Consider the following 25,772-nt stretch of genomic DNA (forward strand, 5'->3'; position numbering starts at 1 on the left):
TACCATAAAAGTAGTGCCTTGTGCTATCGATCATCTTATCCAGTGACCTTATTTCAAATGTCTTCGTTTCTGTGTATAAAGAGATTATGAAAAACCTGTCAGTTTGTAAAAAGCAAAAACATGGATGGGAAATAATTTTCAGAAATTTGAATTTACATTTTTCAAGATAATTTACTTTCTTCCTGATTAAAACAACAACAGTATGATTGTGCTTATTTTAAATACGTCTATATTCAGCTCTCACCATCTTTTAATATTGCATGAGTTTTCCACTAAGCTTAAAATAAAATATCCCCCTTTTCCAGAATTTAAATTATTTTGTTTCTGCCTTCTAGTAAGCTGGACATTTCAAGCAAACCCACAGCATCATTATGGTTTCTTTTGTATTTTTCTCAACCTAGTGTTTTTTTTTTTTTTTTCCTTAAACGACTCATGACAGTTACAAGGAATAAATAAAATACCCGATAGTGTGATGACTTGCACACTGGGTTTGGCTGACATGCTAGTTGCACTCCCCAGCTCCGTCAGCATTCTGTGGAAGGTGGTGTCGTCCTGAATTTGCTTTTCCTATATTAAACCTGGAATTACCTGAGCACCAGTCTCTTCCTTCCAGAACTCAGCTTAATCCTAAGCTTTGAGAGTTAATTTTATGGTGCTTGCCGTTCGGCTCGTGTTGCCCTCATTTAAATCAGACGTTGATTTCCCAGGCCTGGCTGTCGGCCCCTCTCGCGTTGTGTGACTCCTGCAGGACGCAATGCTTTCCGTTTCTTGGTTTGTGTAATTGTCAGATTTGCCGCTTCCTGTCTTGTTATATGTTTCGTATCCGTGGAGAATGAAGCTGCGTTTAATATACTGATAAAAACATCGTGGGATCTCACTGTAAAGTGAATGTCTGCGAGAGGCTGCTACTGTCTCAGCTGGTGGATCTGTACGGATGGCTGAGCCACACAGGACGGGCCACTCCGCTCCAGGGACGGGCATCTTGCTGGGAGACCACGAGGAGGGCAGGAAGCTTCCCAGCGAGGATGGTGCTGGGTTCTCCTGTAAGATGTTAAGGGAAGAATCACAAAATGAGTGTTTTGTGCTTTCAAATAAGTTAGGGAAGTATTTATTACACAAGGCTAAATACTTTCTTGGTGCAAAGCACCCAGTCCCGCACCTCGGTGTTTAATAGCTAGCGTGCCTCAGGCATCATGCAGTGGGGAGTTTCAATGCCGTAGGCCGCTGGGGCTCATCTGGACGTCCTTGTCTGCCCACTGGCCTTGCCACCCCCATTTGCAAGGTAATATCTAGAGAGTGGTGGGCCAGCCTGAGTCCCTTTCCTGGGAATGTTGAACTGGGCCTGAGAGTCGGTGTGCTAAGAGTCACCGCATGCTGAGAAAGGAGGGACCAGCAATGCGGGGAGCTGGGGAAAGGAGGGGGAGGCAGTGTCCAGGCCTGGGTTCCGCCTACACGGAGCACTGGTGGCATCCCTGCCATGGCACAGTTGGCTGTGGGAGTGTAGTGGTTGAAGGCGGTGGCTCTGCACTTGAAGCTTGAACCCTAGTCCTACTGTTTACTGCTGTGTGTGTGTGTGGGGGGGTGGTTCCTTGACTTCTCTGTGCCTTGTAAAATGAGACTGTAATTGACTGCTGACTCCTCATGGAATGCAGTAACTTTCATTTAGGTAAAAACACTCAGAAAACTGCCTGATATAACTGCACCTTCCCTAACAGGGCGTCTGGGGAAGTTTCCACTGTCTCCCAGAACGCTGTGCTGGGCAAAGAGCAGCCATTGTTTACCATGTCGGTGGACTGCAGCACAGGTTCCTACGGACCGATGTAAAAAAGCTCCTAATGGTGGCTTTCGGGTAATCTGTGTATTTACTTGCTCAGTTCTGGCTTTCTCTGCAATCTTCTCAGCTCTCACACTCAGTCAATAGTCTGGAATTGAGAAGCTGAAAATCATTTTTATTTCCTTAGATATGATCTAATTTAGAAGGAAAATCTATTGCACAAATTCAGGTCGTGCATTGTGAAGCTAAAATAGAAATGGTTCCTCAGTATCTCCCTGGTCCTTTCGATCCTGACCGGCTGCCTTCCATGGGGACTGGGGCATAGCAGGCTGGACACTGGCGTGGGGCCGATCACTGGGAGCTGGACACTTCCTGGAGGAGCTGTGAGGGGTGTCAAAGGAGGAAATGGGAACAAGCTGATGTCAAAAGTGAGGTTGGGAGCACCACAGGTGGCCCCACGGAGGTGGGGACATCACCCTACAATGCCTGGTCAGCAGCTGTCCTTTGTGAACTCCTCAGGCTCCCTGGACTCTGCTCACAGTCGAGTCCACAGCAGCCTGTGACCCGCGCCATCACTCCACCTCCTCTCCTGGGGGGCAGCTTGGCCCAGGCGCCCAGGCTGGCCGGGAACACCCTCCCCGCCACTCCCAACCCGGCCACTTCCCTGCCTCCCTCAGGGCTCCTCAGTGCTGAAGACTTTCAGGGCCTCCTGCCGAAGGTTCCTGCTGTGTTCCAGCAGGGGCAAGCCTTGCTGCTGTCCCCGCTGAGTTGAAGCGGCTTGTCTGCACGGGGGGAGTCCTTCAGGATGGAAACTGTCTATGTGTGCTTCCTGACACGTGGGCTCGGGCACACAGCGGCACACAACAGGCATCTGCTGGGTCTGGCAGCTCTGGGGCGGGAGGGCAGGTGCACAGCGGGCTGCCCTCCTCTATGTTGGCCACATGACTGGAGGAGGCCGGCCATCCTCGGAGAGTCAACTCACCAAGCAGTCACTTCTCAATTAGGAGCGTCACCCAGAGATGGTTTTTAATTTTGTCTAATGTGATAATTTTGTCATATAATGATAATGTAATGATTGCCGATTATTCAAGTCACAGCTCAGGCCTTAATTAAAACTGCTAAATTCCTAATTGATTCCCAACAGGGCCACTCATGAGTGCAGAGAAAAAGCATTATCTTGATGGGTGGAGATGTTTGTGCCTGTGCCTCCTGTGACTGGCAGGGTTTGCAGGTGAACTGACCACGCAGCCCCAAGCTGAATTCGCTGTTGGCGTCCACGGGGCCTGTCTTTGACAGAGGGACAGGGAGCAGCGCCCTTCTGCAGGCCTTACGCGTGTGCACACCTGAGTCGTGTGCGAGGCAGCTTTAGAAAAAGTTCATTGCCTTTTAGACGAGCGTGCTGTGTGCAGAGCAGAGCTAGCAGCTGGCTGGAGATGCAGCCTTAGACAGTCTGGTCCTTAGAACTGGTCTTTTGACAACCTAATTTTTTACATATATATTTTTAATATTATATATATATATATATAGAGAGAGAGAGAGAGAAATTATATTTATTCAAAAAAATTAGGTTTTGCTGGTTTAATTTCACATTAGTGGGTACCACTCTGTTTTAATTATTTTCTCCCTTTATATCAGCAGATCTCCTTTTACTTCCTTAAACTTAACACCCTTGATCATTGTCTCTTATTTTGTGCATCACGTCGTAGGCTGCATGCTTTCTTTCTTTTTTTTTTTTTGAGACAGAGGTTCGCAGTTGTTGCCCAGGCAGGAGTGCAATGGCACCATCTTGGTTCACTGCAACCTCCGCCCCAGGTTCAAGCAATTCTCCTGCCTCAGCCTCCCAAGTAGCTGGGATTACAGGCACCTGCCACCACGCCCAGCTAATTTTTGTAGTTTTAGTAGAGATGGAGTTTCGCCATGTTAGCCAGGCTGGTCTCAAACTCCTGACCTTAGGTGATCCACCTGCCTCAGCCTCCCAAAGTGTTAGGATTACAGGCATGAGCCACTGCGCCTGGCCAAAGGCTGCATACTTTATAGCACTTTAAAGTCAAAAAATATTTTAAGATTTCATGATGCATTTTGATAGTAGAACAGCTAGGTTCCCCCTGAGCTTGTGAAGTTTGAGAAGTATGTGTAGATTACTATTTGAAATCTTAAGCTACTGATGAGCTTCGTATCTAATTCACATTCTTATATGCTTTAAGCTCCTTAGTATTGCAGTGTAAATCATTTTGTTGCTTCAAAATGCTCTTTAAATGAGCATTTTGATTAGAAAATAAGTCAACACTGCATTTTATTTTTATTGTTGCAGCTACATGACTAATTCATGGAAAGTTTCAAAGACAATTAGCAGCGCTGTGAGCTAATAGGGAATTTAGAGAGTTTTTTTGGGGAGGGAGAGTGTTAATTCTGCTAATTGAATAAGGTGTTTCTCAGTACCATTTAGATTGTATCTAGAAGATACTAAAATAACTAATTGAAAATGTAAAAAGCTCAGTTAAAATGTTTTTGTTTTCTTTTTGCTTTATGATTAGGTTTCCCTGTGTCAGCTGGTGGTTTTAGCATTAGGTAAACATGGCCTTAAATAAAATTTTATCTAAGCAGATTTCTTATTTAGGGAAAATCTTATTTATTATTTGGGAAAAATTAAATAACTGCAATTATAACAGCAAATAACATAATCACTATAATCGGCATATGACTTATTTATATAAACCCATGACCCATCTTTCTTCCTCCCTCCATTCTTTCCTTCCTTCCCTCTTTCTTCTGCATTAGCATATAAGTAAAACAATGCTTGAGGACTTAGATGAGAAGAGGTCAAGAACTCTAATAAAACTCTAATAATTAGCATAGTGTAGTATTAGAGCAAAGACAGAAAAAACAATGGAAAAGAATGGAGAGCCCAGAAACAGACTCAAACATATAAGGCTCTCTGATTTATGACAGAGGTAACACTACAATTCAGTATGAACGAGTTTTACTTTGAATATACAGCCCCATGCCAATATGTGAAAGAAAATGTACCTTTATCCCTACCTCATTCCATACACACTGATCATTTCTATATGGACCATAGATCTAAATGTGAAAAGCAAAATGTAACAAAATATTAGTGAACTAATGTACCTTTATCCCTACCTCATTCCATACACACCGATCATTTCTATATGGACCGTAGATCTAAATGTGAAAAGCAAAATGTAATAAGATATTAGTGAACTCACAGTAGGACAACATTCGATAAACAGGACCCCAAAAGCACCAACAGTAAAGTATAAAACAAGATCGGACTATATTTAAGACCTTTTGATCATCAAAAGTTACCATTAAGGGCTTGAAAAAACAATTTACCAAGTGGGAGATTTTTACCGTTTGTACTCCAGTAAAGGATTCATAGTGATACCATGGAAAGAGCTCCTACAAATCAATTAGGAGAAACTCCAGACCACCCCGTAGAAAAATGAGCAATTTCACTCTCATTTCACTAGAAGAAGACACCCAGTAGACAGTAATAATATGAAAAGATGCAGAACTTCCTTAGTTACAGGGAAATTCAAATGAAAACCACAGTGTCATTTTACACCACGCCCATCTGGATGATGAAATTGAAAAAGATGAAAAGAAGCAAATATTGGTAAGGACATGAAACAATGGAATATATACACTGCTAGTGGAAACGTAAATTACTTCCACGGCTTGAAAGGTTCATTTGCATGAACCCTCAGTCTCACTCTTAGGTGAGCCCCAACAGAAATACCACTCTATGTTCATTTAAGAATGTACTAGAATGTTCATAACAGCAGTAAAAATTAGATATACAATATATAACATCATGGAAGACTCTCAAGAACATAAGCCAGACATAAAAAAGTGCATATATGATTTTAATGACATAAAGTACAAAGATAGGAAAACTGATCTGTGCTGTTAGAAAATAGGATAGTGGTTCCTCTTGGGGAGCATGAAAATTAGGGGACTCATGAGCGGACTCTGGGTTCTAGTGGTTCTATATCTTATGGCATGCGTTCTCAGCTTGTAATAATCCATTGATGTACAGGTATGATAGGTGCACTTTTTCCCTTTTTGTATTTATTCTCTATTCAGGGATTACCTATGGGCTGCTCACTTGTTTTTGTGACTGAAGTTTCATTGGGACACAGATGTGCTTATTAAGTGATGTATTATCCACAGCTACTTTCATGTTATAACAGAGAGTTAAGTTGCCAGATCCGTGGTACTTCAAAATAAGCAAAAAGATTTTGTTAAGACACAGACAAGGAGATAGAGTACTGCAAATGTAAAATGTGTGTGCACACGCGAGCATGTGTACTGGGTGTGCATGTGCCTATGTGCCTGTGAATGTATGTGTGTGGTGTGCATGGGCGCATATAGACAAATGTGCCTGCATGTATGCGAGCTTATATGTATGCATGTATGAGTGTGCCTACATATGTGTTATGTATGTGTGCATGTGTGGGTGAGTACATGTATGCATGTGAGCCTGTCTGTGTGCACACTTGTATGCAGGTACACACATGTATGGAAGTGTGACTAGTGTGGATGCATACATGTGTGGCCCATATCCACATGATTGTGTGTGTGTGAATGTGTGCATGTATGTGTGCATGTGTGAATTTTGATTTGGTGTGTACACATGTATACCTGTGTGGATGTGCATGCATATGCATAGTTATGTCTGCATGCATGCATCCATGTGTTTTCATGTACATACATGTATATGTTCATGTATGTGCCCATGTGGGTGTACATGTGATAATATGTGTGTGTGTTTTATGTGTGTGTTGTTCCAACTGAAGATTGTCAGTGAAATTTCTTTTTTGTCTTGTACAAGTACTTGCCTGAATTAACATTTCAGGGGCAGCAGCAGAATTACCAGAAAATGAATTAATTAGTCTTGCTCACTGTGGGAAAAATAAATAACCATCTTAAGAGTGTGCATAACCCTCTAATACAAAACAAACAAATGGAAACTGGTGCTTTTCTTGTGTTGTTATAGGCTTTGGAAATCATAGCCTCTGAAAGGAATTTAGCATTTTAAAAATAATAATTTACAGAAATACCTAAGACATTGAGGCATCAGTGTCTCAGTGTCTCACTTGAGACATTGTTTTGAAATATTGTTTTCTTTCTGGCAGAGGGAGGGCGCCTGCACCTCCCTCCAAGGAGAGCAGTGTGTATTTCTCTTGTGCTGCCTGACCTTGCAACCCAGGACAGAATACTCACACACCATCTCGATGGCAAATATTATAGCACCTTGAAATGTTTAGTAGGTGGTTAATCCCAAAGGCGAATTGCCACTTACAGTCTGTAACCAGGAAGAATAGTAGAATACTGAAAAATTATTCTTCTGTGTATTATTTACACATCTAAGCCATTTACTTTTTCAGCTCATAGGCCTTACTTGAGGCCGTTTTTGAATAAAGTGTTGACTGCTTTTCTAATTAACCAAGGTGCACACTTTATTTAGATTTCCTTAGTTCTTCCTTGATATCCTTTTCTGTTCCAGGACCCCATCCGAGACCCCACTTCACCTTTCATCATCATATCTCCCAAGTGTCTCCTTGGCTGTGACAGTTTCTCAGGCTTTCCTTGTTTTTGATGACCTTGACGGTTTTGAGGTCTGTTGGTCAGGTATCTTGTAGGATGGCACTAAAATGAGATTTGTCTGACATTTTTCTCATGATTTGACCAGAGTTGTGGATTTGGGGGAGAATGAGCACAGAGTTAAAGTGTCATTTTCATCACACCCTGTGGAAGGTACCTGCTCTCAGCCTGACTTATCATGGGCTGAGCTAGTGTCAGTCAGGTTGCTTCACTGCAGAGTTCCTCTCTTCCCTGCACCTGTACTGTGCTGTGGAGGGAAGTCACCGCCAGCAAGCAACACTTAACAGGAAGGGAGCTATGCCCCCCACTTGAGGACAAAGTATCTTTAGAAGATAGTTGGGATTCTTGTACATACATTTGTTTATGCTTCTCCCATTATTTACTTATTCAGTCATTGATTTATATCAGTTTGGACTCACATACATTTATTTTATGCTTTGAGTTATAATCCAATATTGCTTTATTTCTTACTCAACTTCTTCCCAGTTGTGGCCATTGGGAGCTCTTTCCATTGATGCCTGCGTCCCATTGATGTGCTCCTAACATCGTGCTTGTTTTCCTTTCCTTGAGCCCTTCCTTATTTTAGAGCATTGCAATATGCTGCACACTCGTCTTGTATACTTCCTGCTCCAGTCCCAGAGTACACCATTTCTCCAAGAAGCCTTGTTCTCTTTTATTGGAGACTGGTATTATAAGCCAAGATCTGGGTGAGCCAAGGCGTGCTCATCGATATTGGAATGTCGTTCATTCGACACGCTCTCAGCTGATTGATAGAGCATAGAAATATATGCATGTATACTAGTTTGTATGTACAAACACACACACACATATTTATATACATTGGTCTATGAATAGTTCTCATAAAAGCATCTATTTCTATGTTAAGCCAAGTCCATATCGTTACCACATGGATAATTGTAGCCTCCACCCCTTGCACATGTGTAATCTCCCGCTCCAACGGGGAGAAACCTAATTCCCATCATCCACAATCTGTTTACTTAATCATTCACTTCCAGTACTATGTCTATCAGTTTCAGAATTCTTCATTGGTACTGTCATGGGAAACACCTTCAGCGTCCACAGTACAGCGAGCTTGTACAGTTACTTCTCCCTTGGAGATGGACGAGGCAGTGGGGGACCTTGGCTACTGTAACCCTGCTCTGATGTTGTCCCCTGCCTCCTGTGACACGTTATGTGACTGCTCCCTTCTCCTAGACGTTGTTACTTGACATCTGTATCTGTATGGCATTTTCTGCTTACTGCCCAGGCCGTTGCCTTCCTTCTGTTTCTATTTCTGCTGCTTCAACTTGTTGAATGGTGACTGGCTGGTTGACAGAGGATTGAGCACCTTCTCTTGGGTGTATGTTTCCTCATTTGGTCCTCACAGCAGCCTTGTGAAATAGGTATTATTAACCATATTGAACAGCTGAGGAAATAGAAGGATTCTCATTTTATTTTATAAAAATATTTCAGTGGTCTCTGTCAGGAGTTTTACCCCACTTGTAAGCTAGCAAGTTAGCCTGGCACAGTGTCACGGATGCTGACAGGAGATACGGGCCTCAGGACTTTGTTCCCCAGGCCACGGTAGGCAGCATGAGTAGAAGCCTACCTGGGTCTGGCAACACTTGCACAGGCAGTAATTTGTGTCAGGAGAGGAATTTGGCACTGAGGAAACACAAATCCATTTGGCAGGACAAAAAGCATCCCTGCCTTTTGCTCCAGAGGGACCTATCTCTGTGTTTCAGGGCTGGTGCGCTGTGCATGCATCTGTGAAAAGATAGCCTGGAACAAAGACAGTCGGTTCTTCTGCTTAGAAGGTGAATGGAAACTTTCCGTTCAGTTTTGCCCAGCTGCATCCTCACATTGGATTCACCTTCCCAGAGCACCACGCAGGTGCTCCCGCTGAAACATCTGCTTCTGTTACTCCCACGTTCAGAGCCTCTCCACACTCTTCAGGGTCTGTTAATTTCTATGGCATGGCAACGCCTTTGTGGCATTCATCACCTTTTGCCTTCTTGTATGTCTTCTGTTTCCTATACTATTAGACTGTAAAATTCTTGAGGATAGAGATGATATTTAATTTAATTAATTAATGTATTTATTTATTTTTGGAGATAGAGTCTCCCTCTGTTACCCAGGCTGGAGTGCAGTGGCACGATCCCAGCTCACTGCAACCTGCACCTCCCAGGTTCAAACAATTCTCCTGCCTCAGCCTCCTGAGGAACTGGGATTACAGGCATGTGCCACCACACCCAGCTGATTTTGTATACTTAGTAGAGACGGGGTTTCACCATGTTAGCCAGGCTGATCTCGAACTCCTGACCTCAAGTGATCCTCCCACCTCAGTCTCCCAAAGTGCTGGGATTATAGGTTCGAGCCATTGCACCAGCCAGAGGTGATATTTTAAAAAGCATTCTAGTAGCTGATAATGTTTAGTATAATAGCTGTAGGTTTTTCAATAAATGTTAAATTGAATGGATGTTTTCAGTCTTCCTGAAAAAAATGAGAAATACATTTCTTAGGGCTTAAAATTTTGACTTCTGAATCACCTTTCCTAACGTATCATTTTATTAGAAGTTAGATTACTAGAAATGATCAGAGTCAACATGTCAATTACACATACACATGCACAGACATCTACATCTCACTCAAGTATGTAAAAGTACGGGCCCCTCTTATGAGGATCCCCACGGTTTACATACAGACCCTTCTGTTGAGGACCAACAGGTTCGTACGCGCCCTGTGCAGTAACAGATCCAGTCCGCCGAGACAGCAGGTTTTGAAGCAGAGAAACAGTGTAATGATCACAGAGCGCTGAAGGAGATGGGAGGAGACCCGCAAATTCATCTCCTGGGGTTCTGGGCTGGAGTTTCTGAGAGGATCATGGAGGGTGAGGGGCTGGAAAATTGGAGTGGTGATTGGTTGGGGTAAGGAGCGTGAAATCATCAGGACGTGGAAACTTCATTTGCTGGTGAGTGAGCTCCTGTGGGACCCCTCAGACCAGCTGAGCCAGTAGTTTCATCAGTATGCAGGACCTGAAGGAATATCTCACAGGGAAAACTTAACATTTCATAACGTTCAAGTTGTTATTTATAGAGCAGTTAAGGGAAACTGTAATCTTGTAACAGGGTCTGCCTGCTTCTGGGGCAACAGGCAGCAAACAGCTCAGGAGAAGCAGGTCAGAGCAGCCAACCTAGTGATCAACGCTGAGTGTGCTGCATGCTCGGTTTACTGTTGCTTCTCCCCCTCCCTTCTTCCCTGATTAATTTAATAAAGCTTACAGGGATGGTTTAACTTCCTTCACGAGGCTTCCATTCTAGACTAGGAGACTGGTCATCTACATAAATAAAGAAGGTGAAAAATACAGACAGGATAGCCTGGGTTCCAGGTAAAGAGGAGAGTAAGGATGCCAGGAGCGCAGAGCCTAGAGGGACGGCCATGGCCTGGGTTGCCGGCCTTGGTTTTGTGCTCGGGTCAAATAAATGGTGAGAACAGAGAAAGGCTTTCCTAGGAAGCGCCTGACCCGAGCAAGGACATGGGGAAAGGGAGGCCTGACCTCTGCTGGGTGTGATCAGCCCGTCTTATCAGTCACTGCAGTGGGTGGCTCCGGAGGGCAGTGAGGGGCGGTGGGGAGCCATTGCCTTTGGCATCACTCAGAGGTTGTCACCGGAAGTCTTTGAGCAGAGAAGCCTCCTGCTCCTATAGGCCACGTCCAAGCAGGAAACAGAGGGTGGCTCCAGTGGGAAATTTCCAGTTATGGGGAATATTTATAAGGATGTGGGCAAGGGAAAATTCAGTAGCTGTAGGGCGTTGTCATCCTGGGCGTGAAGGGATAGGAGAGGGAGGAGTTATGGGAACCAAGAGAAGGGCGGGAGAAGGCCCTGTGGACAGTACAGCCATGGGGCTTCCCTGCGAAGCCACACGGCGTTTATTGTTTCTCTGGCTGGGAAGAGGTTCTTCACCGCCCGGGAGCTGGGGCACTGAGAAATCCACCCACACTTAGGAATGGGACATGGGGTCTGGTCTTTCTTGAACAAATGAAGTAAGGCCCCTGGTGGCTACATTATATCAGAAGAGCAGGTGTCTGAAAATACAGCTTATAATTGTAGCGATATAACATTTTACCTGGGTAAGAGTGGATTGCTCAGGACTGCTGGAGAAAGACGTAAGACGTAGCCTTACATTTCCCAGTGATTCTGTGTGAACATTCTGAGCTTCTGTGTTGATTCATGTTTTTAAAAAGATTTTTTTTCTTTCTTCCTCTGTCCCTCCCTGTCTTCCTTCTTCTAATGTAAGTTCCCTTTCAGAGATAATTAGCATTGATAGTTTATAATGAATATAATTATTTTCTTTTTTTTTTTTTTTTCTTTTTTTGTTTTGTTTTTTTGAGACAGAGTTTTGCTCTTGTTGCCCAGGCTGGAGTGCAATGGCGAAATCTCGGCTCTCTGCAACCACTGCCTCCTGGGTTCAAGTGATTCTCCTGCCTCAGCCTCCTGAGCAGCTGGGATTACAGGCACCCACCACCACGCCTGGCTGATTTTTTTTGTATTTTTGGAAGAGACGGGGTTTCTCCATGTTGGTCAGGCTGGTCTCGAACTCCTGACCTCAGGTGATCTGCCCGCCACAGCCTCCCAAAGTGCTGGGATTATAGGTGTGAGCCACCCTCCCAGCCTCAATACGATTATTTTATTTGTAAAACATAAACATGGGGGCCACTGTGTGTGCTCTTCTGAGCCTTGTTTTTGTTTTGTTTTGTCTTAGACCTAACAATAAAACCTGAAGGTAGTGCGTGTCAGCTTCACTGACTCCCCCACTTGCTCGTGGTCACACGTGTTCCGTCCTATGAGGGGTCATTGTTGATTTCACGTGATCTGTTGGTGGGCATGTAAGTGCTTTCTAGACTCTTGCTAACCTTGTATGTACGTCTTTGGGACTAGCCGTGGAATTGCTAGTGTAGGGGTTCTTGGTTATTTAATTGGCCAGATAGTGCCAAATTGCCCTTTCAGTAAGTTGCAGTGATTCACCTTTTGCCCCAGGAGGTGTGAACACAGATGCCTGTTCTGTAAACCCTCACCAACATGGTGCGCCATCTTTTCTTCATTGCCAGTTTGGTGGGTAAAAAACGGTACCTCATTGTATAATTGTTGGTTTAAACTACTTTTGAGGGGCTTATTTCTGACTGCCTGGCCCTTTTGCAGGTGCATCGTCTGGGCACGGGCACCAAGAGGGCTTTCCCAGAGACTCTTCCATCTGCTCCTGACCGTGTGACAGGAACAGCAGTCTTGGCCCAGTCTCTTCTGCTGTGACACACCACAGAGTTCACCTGGGCAGAGGCTTGCGGCAAATGGGAAGCTTCTTCCCATTCATTTAGTTAAAATCACGTCCTCCAATAATTTCTTATCTTATTTTCTGTTATCTTACTGGACTGATGGTTGGCCTTTAGTCTTCCCTGCCCCTCCCGCAGCCCTCCAGGGAACCCTACTCTCCCTGGGCCCCGGGATGCTGCTTTTGTGATGGCCACACCATCTCCTCATTTTCCTTGGGGTAAATTCATATATATATGTGTGTTCATATATATGTTCCTAGCATAAAGAATATATGTGTGTATAAACATATATATGTATTCATATATATGTTCCTAGCATAAAGAATACGTATGTGTATAAACATATATATATAGATAGAGAGAGAGAGAGAGAGAGAGAAAGACAGAGAGAGAGAGAGACAGACAGTCTCACTCTGTGGTCCAGGCTGGAGTGCAGTGGCACAATCTTGGCTCACTGCAACCTCTGCCTCCCAGGGTCAAGTAATTCTTGTGCCTCAGCCACCTGAGTAGCTGGGATTACAGGTGGCCACCACCATGCCCAGCTAATTTTTGTATTTTTAGTAGAGATGGAGTTTTGCCATATTAGCCAGGCTGGTCTCGAACTCCTGACCTCAAGTGATCTGCCTGCCTCGGCCTCCCAATGTGCTGGGATTTCAGGCATGAGCCACCGTGCTCGGCCCATATTTTTATTTTAATATGAACATACCTGTGCTCAGAATGATGATACAGCAATCTTAGAGACTGACTGAACCAAACTTACCTTTTAAATACCTCATACTTTAGTAGTTTCAAGTTTTCCATGACTATTCAGTGGACGATTGAAAGCTGTTTTGTAATTTTGTTACTGTTCTAAATATGTCAAGTGTTCTGTGCCAGCTTCCTCAGTCTTTTGTCAATGGGCATCATTGTATGTCTTCAATATATCTCCATTATCTTTTATTTACTGTTACACATTTTATGCACTTCAGTCTTCCATCTTATTCAATATTTTTCATGCTTCTTTATTATCACATTCTTCTTCTACTTATAAAATTCTGTGTTCTTTCTTGCTTTTTTAATTAAAAAAATAAACTGTGGATTGAAGAGAGGTTGGTTAATGGGTACAAATACATAGTTAAATAGAAGAAATCAGACCTCATTTCTCATAGATCAGGAGGGTGACTGTAGTTAACATTAATTGATTGTATGTTTCAAAGAATAATTGTATGTTTCAGAGAATAATTCGAATGTTCCTAGCATAAAGAAAAGACAGATATTTAAGGTGATGGGTGTTCCAATTACCCTGTTTGATCTTTACACATTACTTGAATGTATCAAATTACCACATATACTCTGAAAATATGTACATCTGTTATGTATCAATAAAATAGTAATTAAAAAAGAAAACTGTGATTTTCTCCCGTCTTCATCTTTTCTCTGTAGATTTTATAAGATGCAGGACAGGGTGATTGGTTTCCTCCTGGCTCTAGTTTTAAGAGGTTTCTTTAGATCACTGCTTTCTGAAGAGTCATTGGATTTGCTATTTCCAGCCTTTCGAGTGTGAAGTATGTGTGAGTAGCCTCTTTCTTCTCCATCGTGAATTTCAGTGTCCCACTAGGCGCCACTGTAATGATGAGCTGAGCAATCCGATGGGTACTTCCTCCTGGTGGAAATGACCGATCTGATGTGCGCTTCCTCCTGGTGGAAACGAGGGATCCGACAGATGCTTCCTCCTGGTGGAAATGACCGATCTGACGTATGCTTCCTCCTGGTGGGAACGAGTGATCTGAAGGACGCCTCCTCCTGGTGGAAATGAGGGATCCGACGGACGCCTCCTCCTGGTGGGAATGAGCGATCTGAAGGATGATTCCTCTTGGTGGAAATGAGTGGTCTGAGGATGCCTCCTCCTGGTGGGAATGAGGGATCCGGTGGATGATTCCTCCTGGTGGAAATGAGCGATCAGACCGATGTCTCCTCCTGGTGGAAAAGCCTGGAATGGAGATGAAAGGTCCCTTTTAATGAGCTTTAATATCTCATGGCTTTTATTCCTTTTTACTCTGCTTTGAAAGTAAAGGTTTGTTGGAACCTAGAAGACTGTGAACATTTCCTCCCATTTCTGTGTCACTTGGTCACTCTTCCCTCGTAGCCTGTGTGTATCTGTGTGTGTGTGTGTATCTGTGTGTGTTATCTGTGTGTGTGTGTGTATCTGTGCGTGCGTGGATGCATATCTGTGCCTGTGTATAGTGAGGGGTGCTGGTGAAGAAGTGGATGGAAGTGGGTCAGCCCCTCCTGCTGGGCTCAGGAGGGTGGAGGGGAGAGAAGCCCTTCCCACTCAGCTGGGACCCCGGAGAGCCTGCACCCCATTTCTCATCCTGATGTGGAGTAGCTGCATGACGGTGGCCCAGGAGCTGTGGTGAACTCTGCCCTTTGCCCTCACACTCGTGAGGCAACGCCAGCCCCAGAGACCTGCAGCACCTGCCCTCTTCTCCTTGTTCCTCTGCCCAGAGAAGCACCGAGTTCTCAGCAGCGACCCCTCCTGACACCGACCCCTGTGCTGCTCTCTTGCCCTCTCTCTGTGAGTGGGGTAGGGGCACTGGTGCAGGAGCCTCCTGGGGAGGGGCAGCAGGGAGTCTCTGGGGCGTCTGTAGTGGGCATGTGGGGGCGTGGGGAGGAGGAGGAAAGAAGGCCTGTGATGGAGGAGGGGCATCTCAGGCGTGAAGCAGCTGCTGGGCTGGCTGGGGTGAGGGCCGTGGCATGGCGTTAGTATTTTACTTCTAGTCAACGCAGCAATAGCAGCTCAAGTTGCAGTGAGAGACAGGTCCTGCTGATGTGCATGGTGTGCCCCCGGGGAATCCTCGCACCCCAGGTTTCTCCCTTTAAGTAAAAGGGGGCTCTCTTTTGGTTCCTTTTGCAATTGGATATTACTGGGAACTTTAAAAAAGGAAAGCAAGCTAAGTGTTTTACATTCTGAACTTGGAATGAATAATAACTAAAATGCCAGTCCCATGGGACAAAGTGGAATTTGTCATTTCACATTGCAGCTGAACGTATAATTGGCTTTAATTAATCTTTTTTTAATGAAGGATTTTTAAAAAAGTTTTGTTTCTCTTTACATCAATATAAAAACCTATCATGAACTTTTTCCCTGGAGAGACTGCCACCCCTGTCACTGCCTGTGCATGAAATCGGTGGAGGAGGCCAGCACCTTCCCTGCGTCTGCCCCTGTCAGGGATGCCAGTCCCCTCCTTGTGCTCCTGACTCACCCAGAGAAAATACTTTCTCTCAAAGATTTTTCTTTCGGAAACCACTTACAATCTTAGAATCAAATACTTAGGGGTATTCTTTATTTTGTTGTTGAAAGGAGTTTGGGTAGTTTCATGCGCCGAAGGTCGTGGTGGCTTTTGATAAATGTAAGTTGTCCTGCAGGAAGCCGCTGACTGATGAGGGGTTTTTACTCCAACATTTATCCCATGGTTGCGTCAACTTTGTTAACGGTGCAGAATCAGTTAACAAATACACTCCACTTTTGTGTGGACGTTGTTTATAGAATTATTTTATGGAATGCACAAATCCAGCTTCAAGGTCATTTTAAAAAAAGTGGTTTGAAATAAAAATGAAATGATTCTGGCCCTGTTTAATCACCATTAAGCCCTTGAGCCGCAAGGTTGGTGCAGGGGAGGGGGTCCTGTTTGCTGAGGCGCTGGGCTTGCTAACAGGAGCCCTTCTTATGACGCCCTTCTTATGAGGTTGCCACAGACACTCAGATATCCAGTGACCTGGTCTTATTAGCTTCATTTTAGAGGTCAGGAAGCTGAGGCCCATATGGCTTATGTAGCTTGGTCTTGTTGCCAAAGCCAGACTGAGACAGAGAGGCAAACGCACATGGACACTGCCCAACCCCAGACACACCACAGCTCTGTGTCCCTACAGAGAGCGCAAAAAGGTAAGCCTTTATTACACTCCGAAACAGCAGTAAGCCATTTTCTTTTCTTGATTGACTTACAAATTGAAAAAAGAAATCAATAGACCTGCATTTTCTAAGCTTCAAAAGCTGGTAACTGTTTTTTCAGTTTAAATTTTGCTTTTAATTTCAATAGCTTTTGGGGGTACAAGTGGTTTTGGGTACATGGATGAATTATATAGTAGTGGATTCTGAGATTTCAGTGCACCTGTCACCTGAGAAGTGTACATTGTACCCAATATGTAATTTTTTATGTCACACCTCCCTCTCACCCTCCCCACTCTGAATCTCCACAATCCATTATATCACTCTGTATGCCCTTGCATACTCAAGCTTAGCTCCCACTTATAAGTGAGAACATGTGGTATTTAGTTTTCCATTCCTGAGTTACTTCACTTAGAATAATGGCCTCCAGCTCCATCCAGGTAGCTGCAAAAGATGTTTTTGGTTTTTTTTTTTTATGGCTAAGTGGTATTCCATGGTGTATATATAGCACATTTTCTTTATCACTCAGTGGTTAGTGGGCACTTAGGTTGGTTCCATATCTTTGCAGTTGTGAATTGTGCTGCCGTAAACATGCATGTACAGGTATCTTTTTCATATGGTGACTTCTTTGCCTTTGGGTAAACACTCAGTAGTGGGATTGCTGGATCAAACGGTAGACCTACTTCTAGTTCTCTAAGGAATCTCTACATAGTTTTCCATAGAGGTTGTACTAATTTACATTCCCACAGCAGGGTAAAAGCGTTCCTTTTACATGACATCCACACCAACATCTGTTGTTTTTTGACTTTTTAATAGTGGCCATTTTTGCAAGAGTAAGATGGCATCTCATTGTGGTTTTGATTTGCATTTCCCTCATCATTAGTAATGTTGGCATTTTTTCATATGTTTGTTGGCCATTTGTATATCTTATTCTGAGAATTCTCTATTAATGTCCTTTTGTCCACTTTCTGATGGGATTATTTGCTTTTTTTCTTGCAGATTTGTTTTTTCCCTATAGATTCTGGATACTAGTCCTTTGTCGGATGCATAGTTTGTAAATATTTTCTCCCACTCTGTGGATTGTCTGATTATTATTAAGCTTTTAAACTTAATTAGGTTCCATTTATTTACTTTCATTTTTGTCGCATTTACTTTTGGGGTCTTAGTCATGAATTCTCTGCCCAGGCCAGTGTCCAGAAGAGCTTTCCCAAGGTTATCTTCTAGAATGTTTGTGATTTCAGGTCTTAGATTTAAATCTTGGATCCATCTTGAGTTGATTTTTGTACTGGGGAGAGATACAGATACAGTTTCATTCCTCTTCATCTGGCCAGTTTTCCCGGTGTCATTTAGTAAACAGGGTGTCCTTTTCCCAATTTATGTTTCTGTTTGCTTTGTCACAGATCAGTTGGCTACAAGTATTTGGCTTTGTTTCTGACTTTCATTGGTCTATGTGCCTGCTTTTATACCAGTACCAGGCTGTGTTGGTAACTATAGCCTTGTAGCATAATTTGAAGTCCAATAACGTGATGTCTCAAGATTTGTTCTTTTTGCTTAAGTTTGCTTTATCTATTCAGGCTCTTTTTTTTTTTTTTTTTTTTTTTTGGTACCACATGGATTTTAGGATTTTAAAAAATTCTATAAAAAATGATGTTCACATTTTGATGGGAATTTCATTGAATCTGTAGATTGCTTTGGGCAGTGTGGTCATTTTCACAATATTGATTCTTCCCATCCATGAGCATGGGATGTATTTCCGTTTGTTTGTGTCATCTGTGATTTCTTTCAGCAGTGTTTTGTAGTTTTCCTTACAGAGATCTTTGACCTCCTTGGTTAAATATATTCCTAGGTATTTTATTTTATGTTTTGCAGCTATTGTAAAAGGAGCTGAGTTCTTGATTTGATTCTTAGCTTGGTCGTTATTGGTGTATAGCAGCTGCTGATTTGTATACATTGAGTTTGTAACCTGAGACTTTATTGAAAGTTTATCATATCTGGGAGTCTTTTGGAGGAGTCTTTAGGGTTTTCTAGGTATACTATCATATCTTCGGCAAACAGTGATAGTTTGGCTTTCTCTTTTCCGACTTAGATACCCTTTGTTTCTTTCTTTCTCTTGCCTGATTGCTCTGGCTATTACTTCCAATACTGTTGAATAGGAGCGTTGAGAGAGAGCATCCTTGTCTTGCTCCAGTTCTTAGGAGGAATGCTTTCAACTTTTCCCCATTCAGTATGATGTTGGCTATGGGTTTGTCATATATCACTTTTATTAATTTACGTCCCTTCTGTGCCTAGTTTGTTGACGATTTTTATCATAAAGGGATGCTGAATTTTATCAAATGAGAAGCTGATAACTTTTTAAATTAGAATAGTTCTTCTAAAATGGGAAGCAATAAAAGAGGAAAGAATGCCAGTGTCCCAAACGGTAAGATTCAGCATTGTCCAAAATGGAGGTAACTGCAGAAAGTGAAGGAATCTGGGAAACAAGCACACAGGAAGAAGCCCACAAGGGCAAGAGGAAGTTCTTTGAGGCAGGAGAGGGGACTGAGGGGGAGGAGTTGCAAGGTTGGGGAGCCTTTGGGGGCTGCAGTGAGCTCATGGTGTGGAGGACACTGGCTGGATGCCCCTGGAGGTAATGTCAAAAGACAGAGGGCAGACAACAGGGAGGTGAAGAGGGAGAATGGTGGCATACCCCAGGGTCCCATCTGTTCAGTCATGGGGAGGGCGTCTAGAAGAGGCGGGAGCAGGACAGCTGTTGTCCTGGGATGTGGCCAGCACGTAGGCCAGCCTAAGCTTGTGATAATCCCATGGGGATCCCCATGAGAAGCTCCTCACTGTTCCTCACCAAACCCAGCTCCAGCTTCTTCCTTGATGCCCAGCCTGCATTCCTCAGACCCCGGCTTCCTGCTGCCCTTGTGCCAAGTGCGCGGTGCCCCCTGCCCATCCTTCATAGCCTGCACTCCCCTTTTCTGTCAATTCGGGTACGTTTTTCTAAATATCCAGGCTGGAAACCTCCGAGTCATAGAATGTCAGTGCAGCGCTTAAGTGTAGAGATTGTTCCCCCACCTTCTCTCCACCCCATGCATGGTTTTAAAATTTCTGCCATGTGGTTCCAGCTTCTACGAAAGCCCATTCCATCTTGAGACAGTTGTGTGGTGGGACAGTTTCTCTTTATAAGGAAGTGAATCATGCCTCCCAGAGGTCCTCCCTGCCTCTGCTCCCCGACCCAGCACCCAGGTCCCAGTTCATTACTTTCAGCCAAAGGGAAGGAGGTTGCGACGTCTGCCCCATGGCCAGCTCAGGCTCCCTGAGCATTACTTCCCCAGCTTAAAATCCTCCGACTGTTCTAGGCGTTCACACCTTTGCCCAGCTGTGCTGTGCACGTGGGAGTTCTTCCACTTCCTCCCACAAATGTGGGCTTGCTGGAGCAAACGTTTCTCCCTCTTTTACACCCTGTTGTCTTATTCCTGAAGCCTAACTCTGCATTTACCCCCACATAGAGTAGAGACTGGGATGCCCTCTGGGGCCACCACCTCAATGACTTGCCTTCCTCAATAGTCATCACCACCTGGAAAGGCACCTGTGTCTGCAACAGATGGACACACACACTTGCACACACACAGGCATGTGTGAAGTCGTGGAGAAAGCAGTGCTGTCAGTAAACACGCAGGGGAGAAGATCCCTCCAGCCCTGCCCTCGGGGAGCTGATGGGTCAGCCTCCTGTGGACAGCAGGTGCCTCTGGGTCCAGGGAGAACCTTGCTTTATGTCTTAATACCCAGGTTATGTAACCAGATTAAAGAAGCATTTGAAAACTTTGCTCTAGAGACCTTTTCAGTAAGTTTGATGGCATGACTGATTTTCCTTCCTGAGAATTTCTTCTTTTTTTTATGGGAGAGCAGATTATTTTTAAAGTCCATTTTCTTCGGAAGAGTGAAAAAGGCCAAGCAATAAATCCACAGCTGTGCAACCTACTTCAGTGCAAGTCTCTAGGCCATAATTTCTTAGCCTCCGTCAAGCAGAGGAGCATGTGACGCCTCCATCTGCCCCAGTGAAGGGAGCACGGGTTGTCTGAGGAGGGGACGAAGGCGCCTTCCCTGACGTGTGTGGATGACACCAACGCAGAGGCACTCATTATTCTTCGTGCCTGTCTTGACTTAGCTCTGAAGACACGGGGAAGCTGAGGACACACTGGGCAAAGGGAGAAGTCACATAGCAGCAGTGACTGGCCACAGCTGCACAGCACCGGCACCGGCACCCAGAGTGGTCAGCAGACTCCCCCAGCTGCCCTGTGGTCTGAGAGAAGTGAGGGCAGTCAGTGGGGAGTGGGGGTGAGGCTGGGGGAGCCCGGGGGAAAGACCCTTGGCTTGAGTGGGGAGACAGTGAGAAGTCTGGACGTTTCCTTGGTGTTACAGGACGCCATCAGAAGGGCTTAGAGGGTGTGAGGCAGTCTGTTCTCCCTGGTAAGCATCACCCAGGACGCTCCACGGATGGGTAGAGGGCTTCCCCAGAGGTGGGCCGGGGTGACTAGGTCAGGAATGCTGGCGGGTAGACAGGGGAGGCAGGACCTTGGGACAGTGTCCAGGTCTGGCTTGGGCCATGCCATGCGGGGTGTGGGCAGGAGCCCCGGCTAGAATGCCAGAGTGAAGAGACTGAGGGGCTGACCAGTGGGAGAGATGGGCAGTGAGGCTCGGCCACGTGGCCACCTCCCACCCAGGCCTCTCTCGCCATCTGCCAGCTGTTATTAAGGTGGCCACGGTCCTCTCTGCAGTCTGGGCCACCAGTGAAGTGGAGCTGGTTTCTTATTTTCCCTGTAAAAAACCCTCTTCCCACAGGGCCGCCTTTTTGACACCTCTTTTTTATTGAGAATCAGAACCGTGTGTGCCAGGTAGACGCATCCCTGCCGGGAGGGACAGGCTGAGGCGTAGGAGAGCGCACAGTGGGCACAGGAAGCCAGGGGCACGGGTGGAGCGGGGCACTAGGGAAGAGCCCTCCTTGTGTTGCACGAGCTCTGGGATCTTCTGCCCCGACCCTTCTCCACTGGGAACGCAGCCCGAGGAGCAGGGCCGGGGCGCCACGCATGCTCACGTCTGAATTCCGTTGCTTTCTCCCCAAGCTTGTCCACGCTTCTCACTGTACGTTCCTTTTCGGTAGGAAAACCAGTTTTTCATCTTGTGCACTTTAGACATCCGTGAACCACAGCGCAAACCTGGCTCTCAGGCTCCGTTTAACAGTTGGAAATCTTAAAGCACCATGAAAAACAACTATTTTCTCTCTAGAAAGTTCCACTTCTTTTTAGTGTAAGCTTAGGATTGTACACAACTTACGTTGGAAACAGAAGCTGGAAGTCAGCCCTCTGCTCCCAGCTGGACTTCCCCACCCAGGGAGGGTGGAGCACCAGAGCCCTCGCCTTCCCAACAGCCAGCATGCGGCTGGTGCCATTAGCCAGGCACTGGCATCTTCTAAAGTTCATCTTTTTAGAAAGTATTATTTAAACAGTCTCCTCACGGCCTGACAAACCTGCACTGTAACTCCCCGGTGGTGTCCGGGCTCGGCCATTCAGCCTGGAGACCAGTGGAGGCTGGGGCGCGCTTCGTTCTGGAGAGCCAGGTTCCCCCGCCCTGTAGCCTTTGAATCCCATGCCCTGGGTGTGTGGGGGCCTCGCTCTGGCTGCCCCCGCCGCCTGGGTCTCCTGGGCACTCCCGAAGCCTGCATTCCCATCTGGATGTGGAGAGCGCGGAGGGTCTTCTCCAGGCAGCGCTCACTGTGCACCTCCAGCACTGCGCACCTCCATGGCACGTCCAGGGCTCCCCTGCCACCCTCATTTCTGTTCTCGTCCTAGCCCAGGGCATCTGCCAGCGGCCGGCTCCAGCTCCACCGCTCGCAGGCGGACCCTGGACGTGCCATGGGTCCTCCTCCCCTCCCGCCCCCGCCCGGGCAGCGGCCCCCTCCCGGCCGGCAGCTCCATGCGCTCCCAGGGCCCCGCGCTGGGGTTAGTGCGATGCCGTAGCCGCCTGGAGGTTCGGGGTTGGTTTGCGTTTTACACCCGCCCCCGCGGTGTGCAGCCGTCTGCCTGCTGCGTCCCAGCGAAGCATCTGGAACACGAACTCTGTCCCAACGAAGCATCTGGAACACGAGCCGCTTCTCCTGTAGCTGCCTCGCAGCCGGCCCAGGCCTCCTTCGCGGTTCCCAGCCTGGGGGAGCAGCCCTTCAGGCTTATCGCCCCAGGTTCACGGCCCACGCTGTGTTTTCAACATGAAATCGTAAAGCCAACAGCTCTGCATTGCTTCGCGTGGCGTCTCCATCGAACCGTCACCTGCTCCAGGCCGGGGTGGACGCGGCCGCGCTGGGGCTCTGCGGGTGGGGCCCCCTCCCCGGCTCCACACACCCCGTCCCCGGCTCCCACACACCCTCCCCGGCTCCCACACACCCTCCCCGGCTCCCGCACACCCTCCCCGGCTCCCGCACACCCTCCCCGGCTCCCACACACCCTTCCCGGCTCCCACACACCCTCGTCCTCGGCTCCACACACCCTCCCCGGCTCCCACACCCCGTCCCCGGCTCCCACACACCCTCCCCGGCTCCCACACACCCTCCCCGGCTCCCACACACCCTCCCCGGCTCCCACACACCCTCCCCGGCTCCCACACACCCTCCCCGGCTCCACACACCCTCCCCGGCTCCCACACACCCTCCCCGGCTCCCACACACCCTTCCCGGCTCCCACACACCCTCGTCCTGGGCTCCACACACCCTCCCCGGCTCCCACACCCCGTCCCCGGCTCCCACACACCCTCCCCGGCTCCCGCACACCCTCCCCGGCTCCCACACACCGTCCCCGGCTCCACACACCCTCCCCGGCTCCCACACACCCTCCCCGGCTCCCACACACCCCCTCCCCGGCTCCCACACACCCTCGTCCCCGGCTCCCACACCCCCTCCCCGGCTCCCACACACCCCCTCCCCGGCTCCCACACCCCCTCCCCGGCTCCCACACCCCCTCCCCGGCTCCCACACACCCCCTCCCCGGCTCCCACACACCCTCGTCCCCGGCTCCCACACACCCTCGTCCCCGGCTCCCACACACCCCCTCCCCGGCTCCCACACACCCCCTCCCCGGCTCCCACACACACCCTCCCCGGCTCCCACACCCCGTCCCCGGCTCCCACACCCCGTCCCCGGCTCCTACACACCCCCTCCCCGGCTCCCACACCCTGTCCCCAGGCTCCCACACACCCTCCCCGGCTCCCACACCCCGTCCCCGGCTCCCGCACACCCTCCTGCTGCCTCCCATCCTGTTCGCCTGTTCCAGGGCAGGCCTCCCCTGCAGGTGCTTCTCGGTGGCGTTGAGGACAAGCACAGTTAGATCACCCGCCGCGCAGCTGGGTGGTTCGTGGCCGTGTCCGGCCCCGCGGGGTCTGCCGTGGGGGAGGAGAAGGGAGCCCGGTGCTGGGAAAATACGACGACTGGAGGAAGGAACGGGTGGATGAGCGCACGCCTCTCCTAAGGAACAGGCCTGCCTCGCGCCAGGACTGGGGGCTCCAGGACTCCGTGGTTCCCAGGCCGCCGGTGGCTGGTCCCTCCCGGCCAAGGGAGGGAGGGGCGCCCCGGCCTCTTTTCAGCCTCTTTCCCGGGCGCCTCCCATTCTCCGGACTCCAGTTTACTCACCCAGAAAAGAAGAGAAACCAGATGGTTTCTGAAGTCCGTTGTGGTGCTAGCATTTTATGCTTCTATTTTTGTCAGAGCCCCTTAGGAAATAAAACTATAGTGTAAATAATGAAAAAAAAAAAAAGAGCATTCTACGTGCAAGTGCTTCGGGCAATTCCCTTTTTATACTCCTAGGAAATGATTCTATTTCCATCCACGTGAAATTGGGCCATTCTGTCTTTCTACTTCACAAACTCAAACTGGGCAACTTTTTCCCTTTGATTTTCAAGAAGACAAGTGCAAAGAACCCAATACTCAAAACATGGTTAATTTTGCCTGCCTTGTGTATAAATGTTGCTTAGGGGCCATCCTGTTAAGATTCACAATCAGTGAGCAAAATATCAATGTTTATTTTTCAAGGCACTTCATAGTAGGCAAGGGTAGAGCGCCGCAATTTGCTGTTCTTCTAACAATTCCTCAGTGAAAATTGTACTAGTGGTTTGTTAGAAATTTTTTTTTCAGGATGAACCCAGAAATTCTTTTGGTGTGGTTTTTCACACTTTACTATATTCTGCCATAGTCTCTTTTTATTTTTTTTTAACCAGTCTTGTTGAGATACAATTGACATACAATAAATTACAAATATTTAAAGTGTAAAATTTAATAAGTTTTCACATATGTACCCTTGTGAAATCATCACCACAATCCAATAGCTAACATACCCATCACACTTCTACCCAGTGGAATGAGTGGATGAAATGGTGTGTATTTAAATTTTAAAGAAATTGCCCTACTATTTCCCACATGGTTATGGCATTTTTCCTTCCCGCCCGCAGTGTATGAGAATTCTCATTTCTCTACGTCTTTGTCAACATGTGTTACTGTGTCTTATTTGTTATACTCATTATAGTGAGTGTGAGTGCTATCTCATTGTTTTTTAATTGTGGTAAAATACATATAAGGTTTACCATTTTGACTATTTTGCATGTGCAGTTCAGTGGCATTAAGTACATTCATATTCTTATGCAACCATCTCTACCATCCATCTTCAAAACTCTTTTCATCTTGCAAAACTGAAAGCCTGTACCCCTTAAACATGAACTCCCTATTTAGCCCTTGTGCTAGATCCTGATAACCACCATTCCATTCTGTCTCTATGAGCTTGACTACCGGGTACCTCGTATAAGTGGAATCATATAGTATTTGTCATTTCGTGATGGGCTTATTTCAGTCAGCAGCATGTCCTCAAGGCTCATCCACGTGGTAGCACGTGTGAGAATTTCTTTTTAAGGATGAAGCATATTCCATTGTGTAGATATACCGCAATTTATCTATTTATCTGTCAACGGATACTGGAGTTCTTCCACCTTTTGGCTATTTTGAATGATGCTGCTATGAACATGAGTGTACAAATAACTCTTCAAGACGTGTTTTTAATTCTTTGGGTATATATGCCGATGTGGGGTTGCTGGATTATATT

General features: G+C 46.6%; 1 protein-coding gene across 24 annotated transcripts in view; it reads left to right on the forward strand.

Moving 5' to 3' along the window:
- Positions 1 to 25,772, forward strand: part of OCA2 (OCA2 melanosomal transmembrane protein) — a 425,743-nt gene that overhangs the window by 265,538 nt on the left and 134,433 nt on the right. For 6 of the 24 annotated variants that reach the window (XR_013395443.1, XM_077938941.1, XM_077938938.1 and 3 more), the window contains one exon: positions 14,315 to 14,796. The exons of 17 other annotated variants lie outside the window; for them this stretch is intronic. Coding sequence is in view for 6 of the 7 variants with exons in the window: in XM_077938941.1 (XP_077795067.1) it covers positions 14,315 to 14,348 (34 nt within the window). In the remaining variant the exon portion in view is untranslated. Of the gene's footprint in view, positions 1 to 14,314; positions 14,797 to 25,772 lie in introns of those variants that run through there. One more of the 24 variants, XM_077938937.1, reaches the window with a different exon arrangement.

This window comes from Macaca mulatta, chromosome 7 (genome assembly GCF_049350105.2).
Source record: "Macaca mulatta isolate MMU2019108-1 chromosome 7, T2T-MMU8v2.0, whole genome shotgun sequence".
NCBI classification, from domain to species: domain Eukaryota; kingdom Metazoa; phylum Chordata; class Mammalia; order Primates; family Cercopithecidae; genus Macaca; species Macaca mulatta.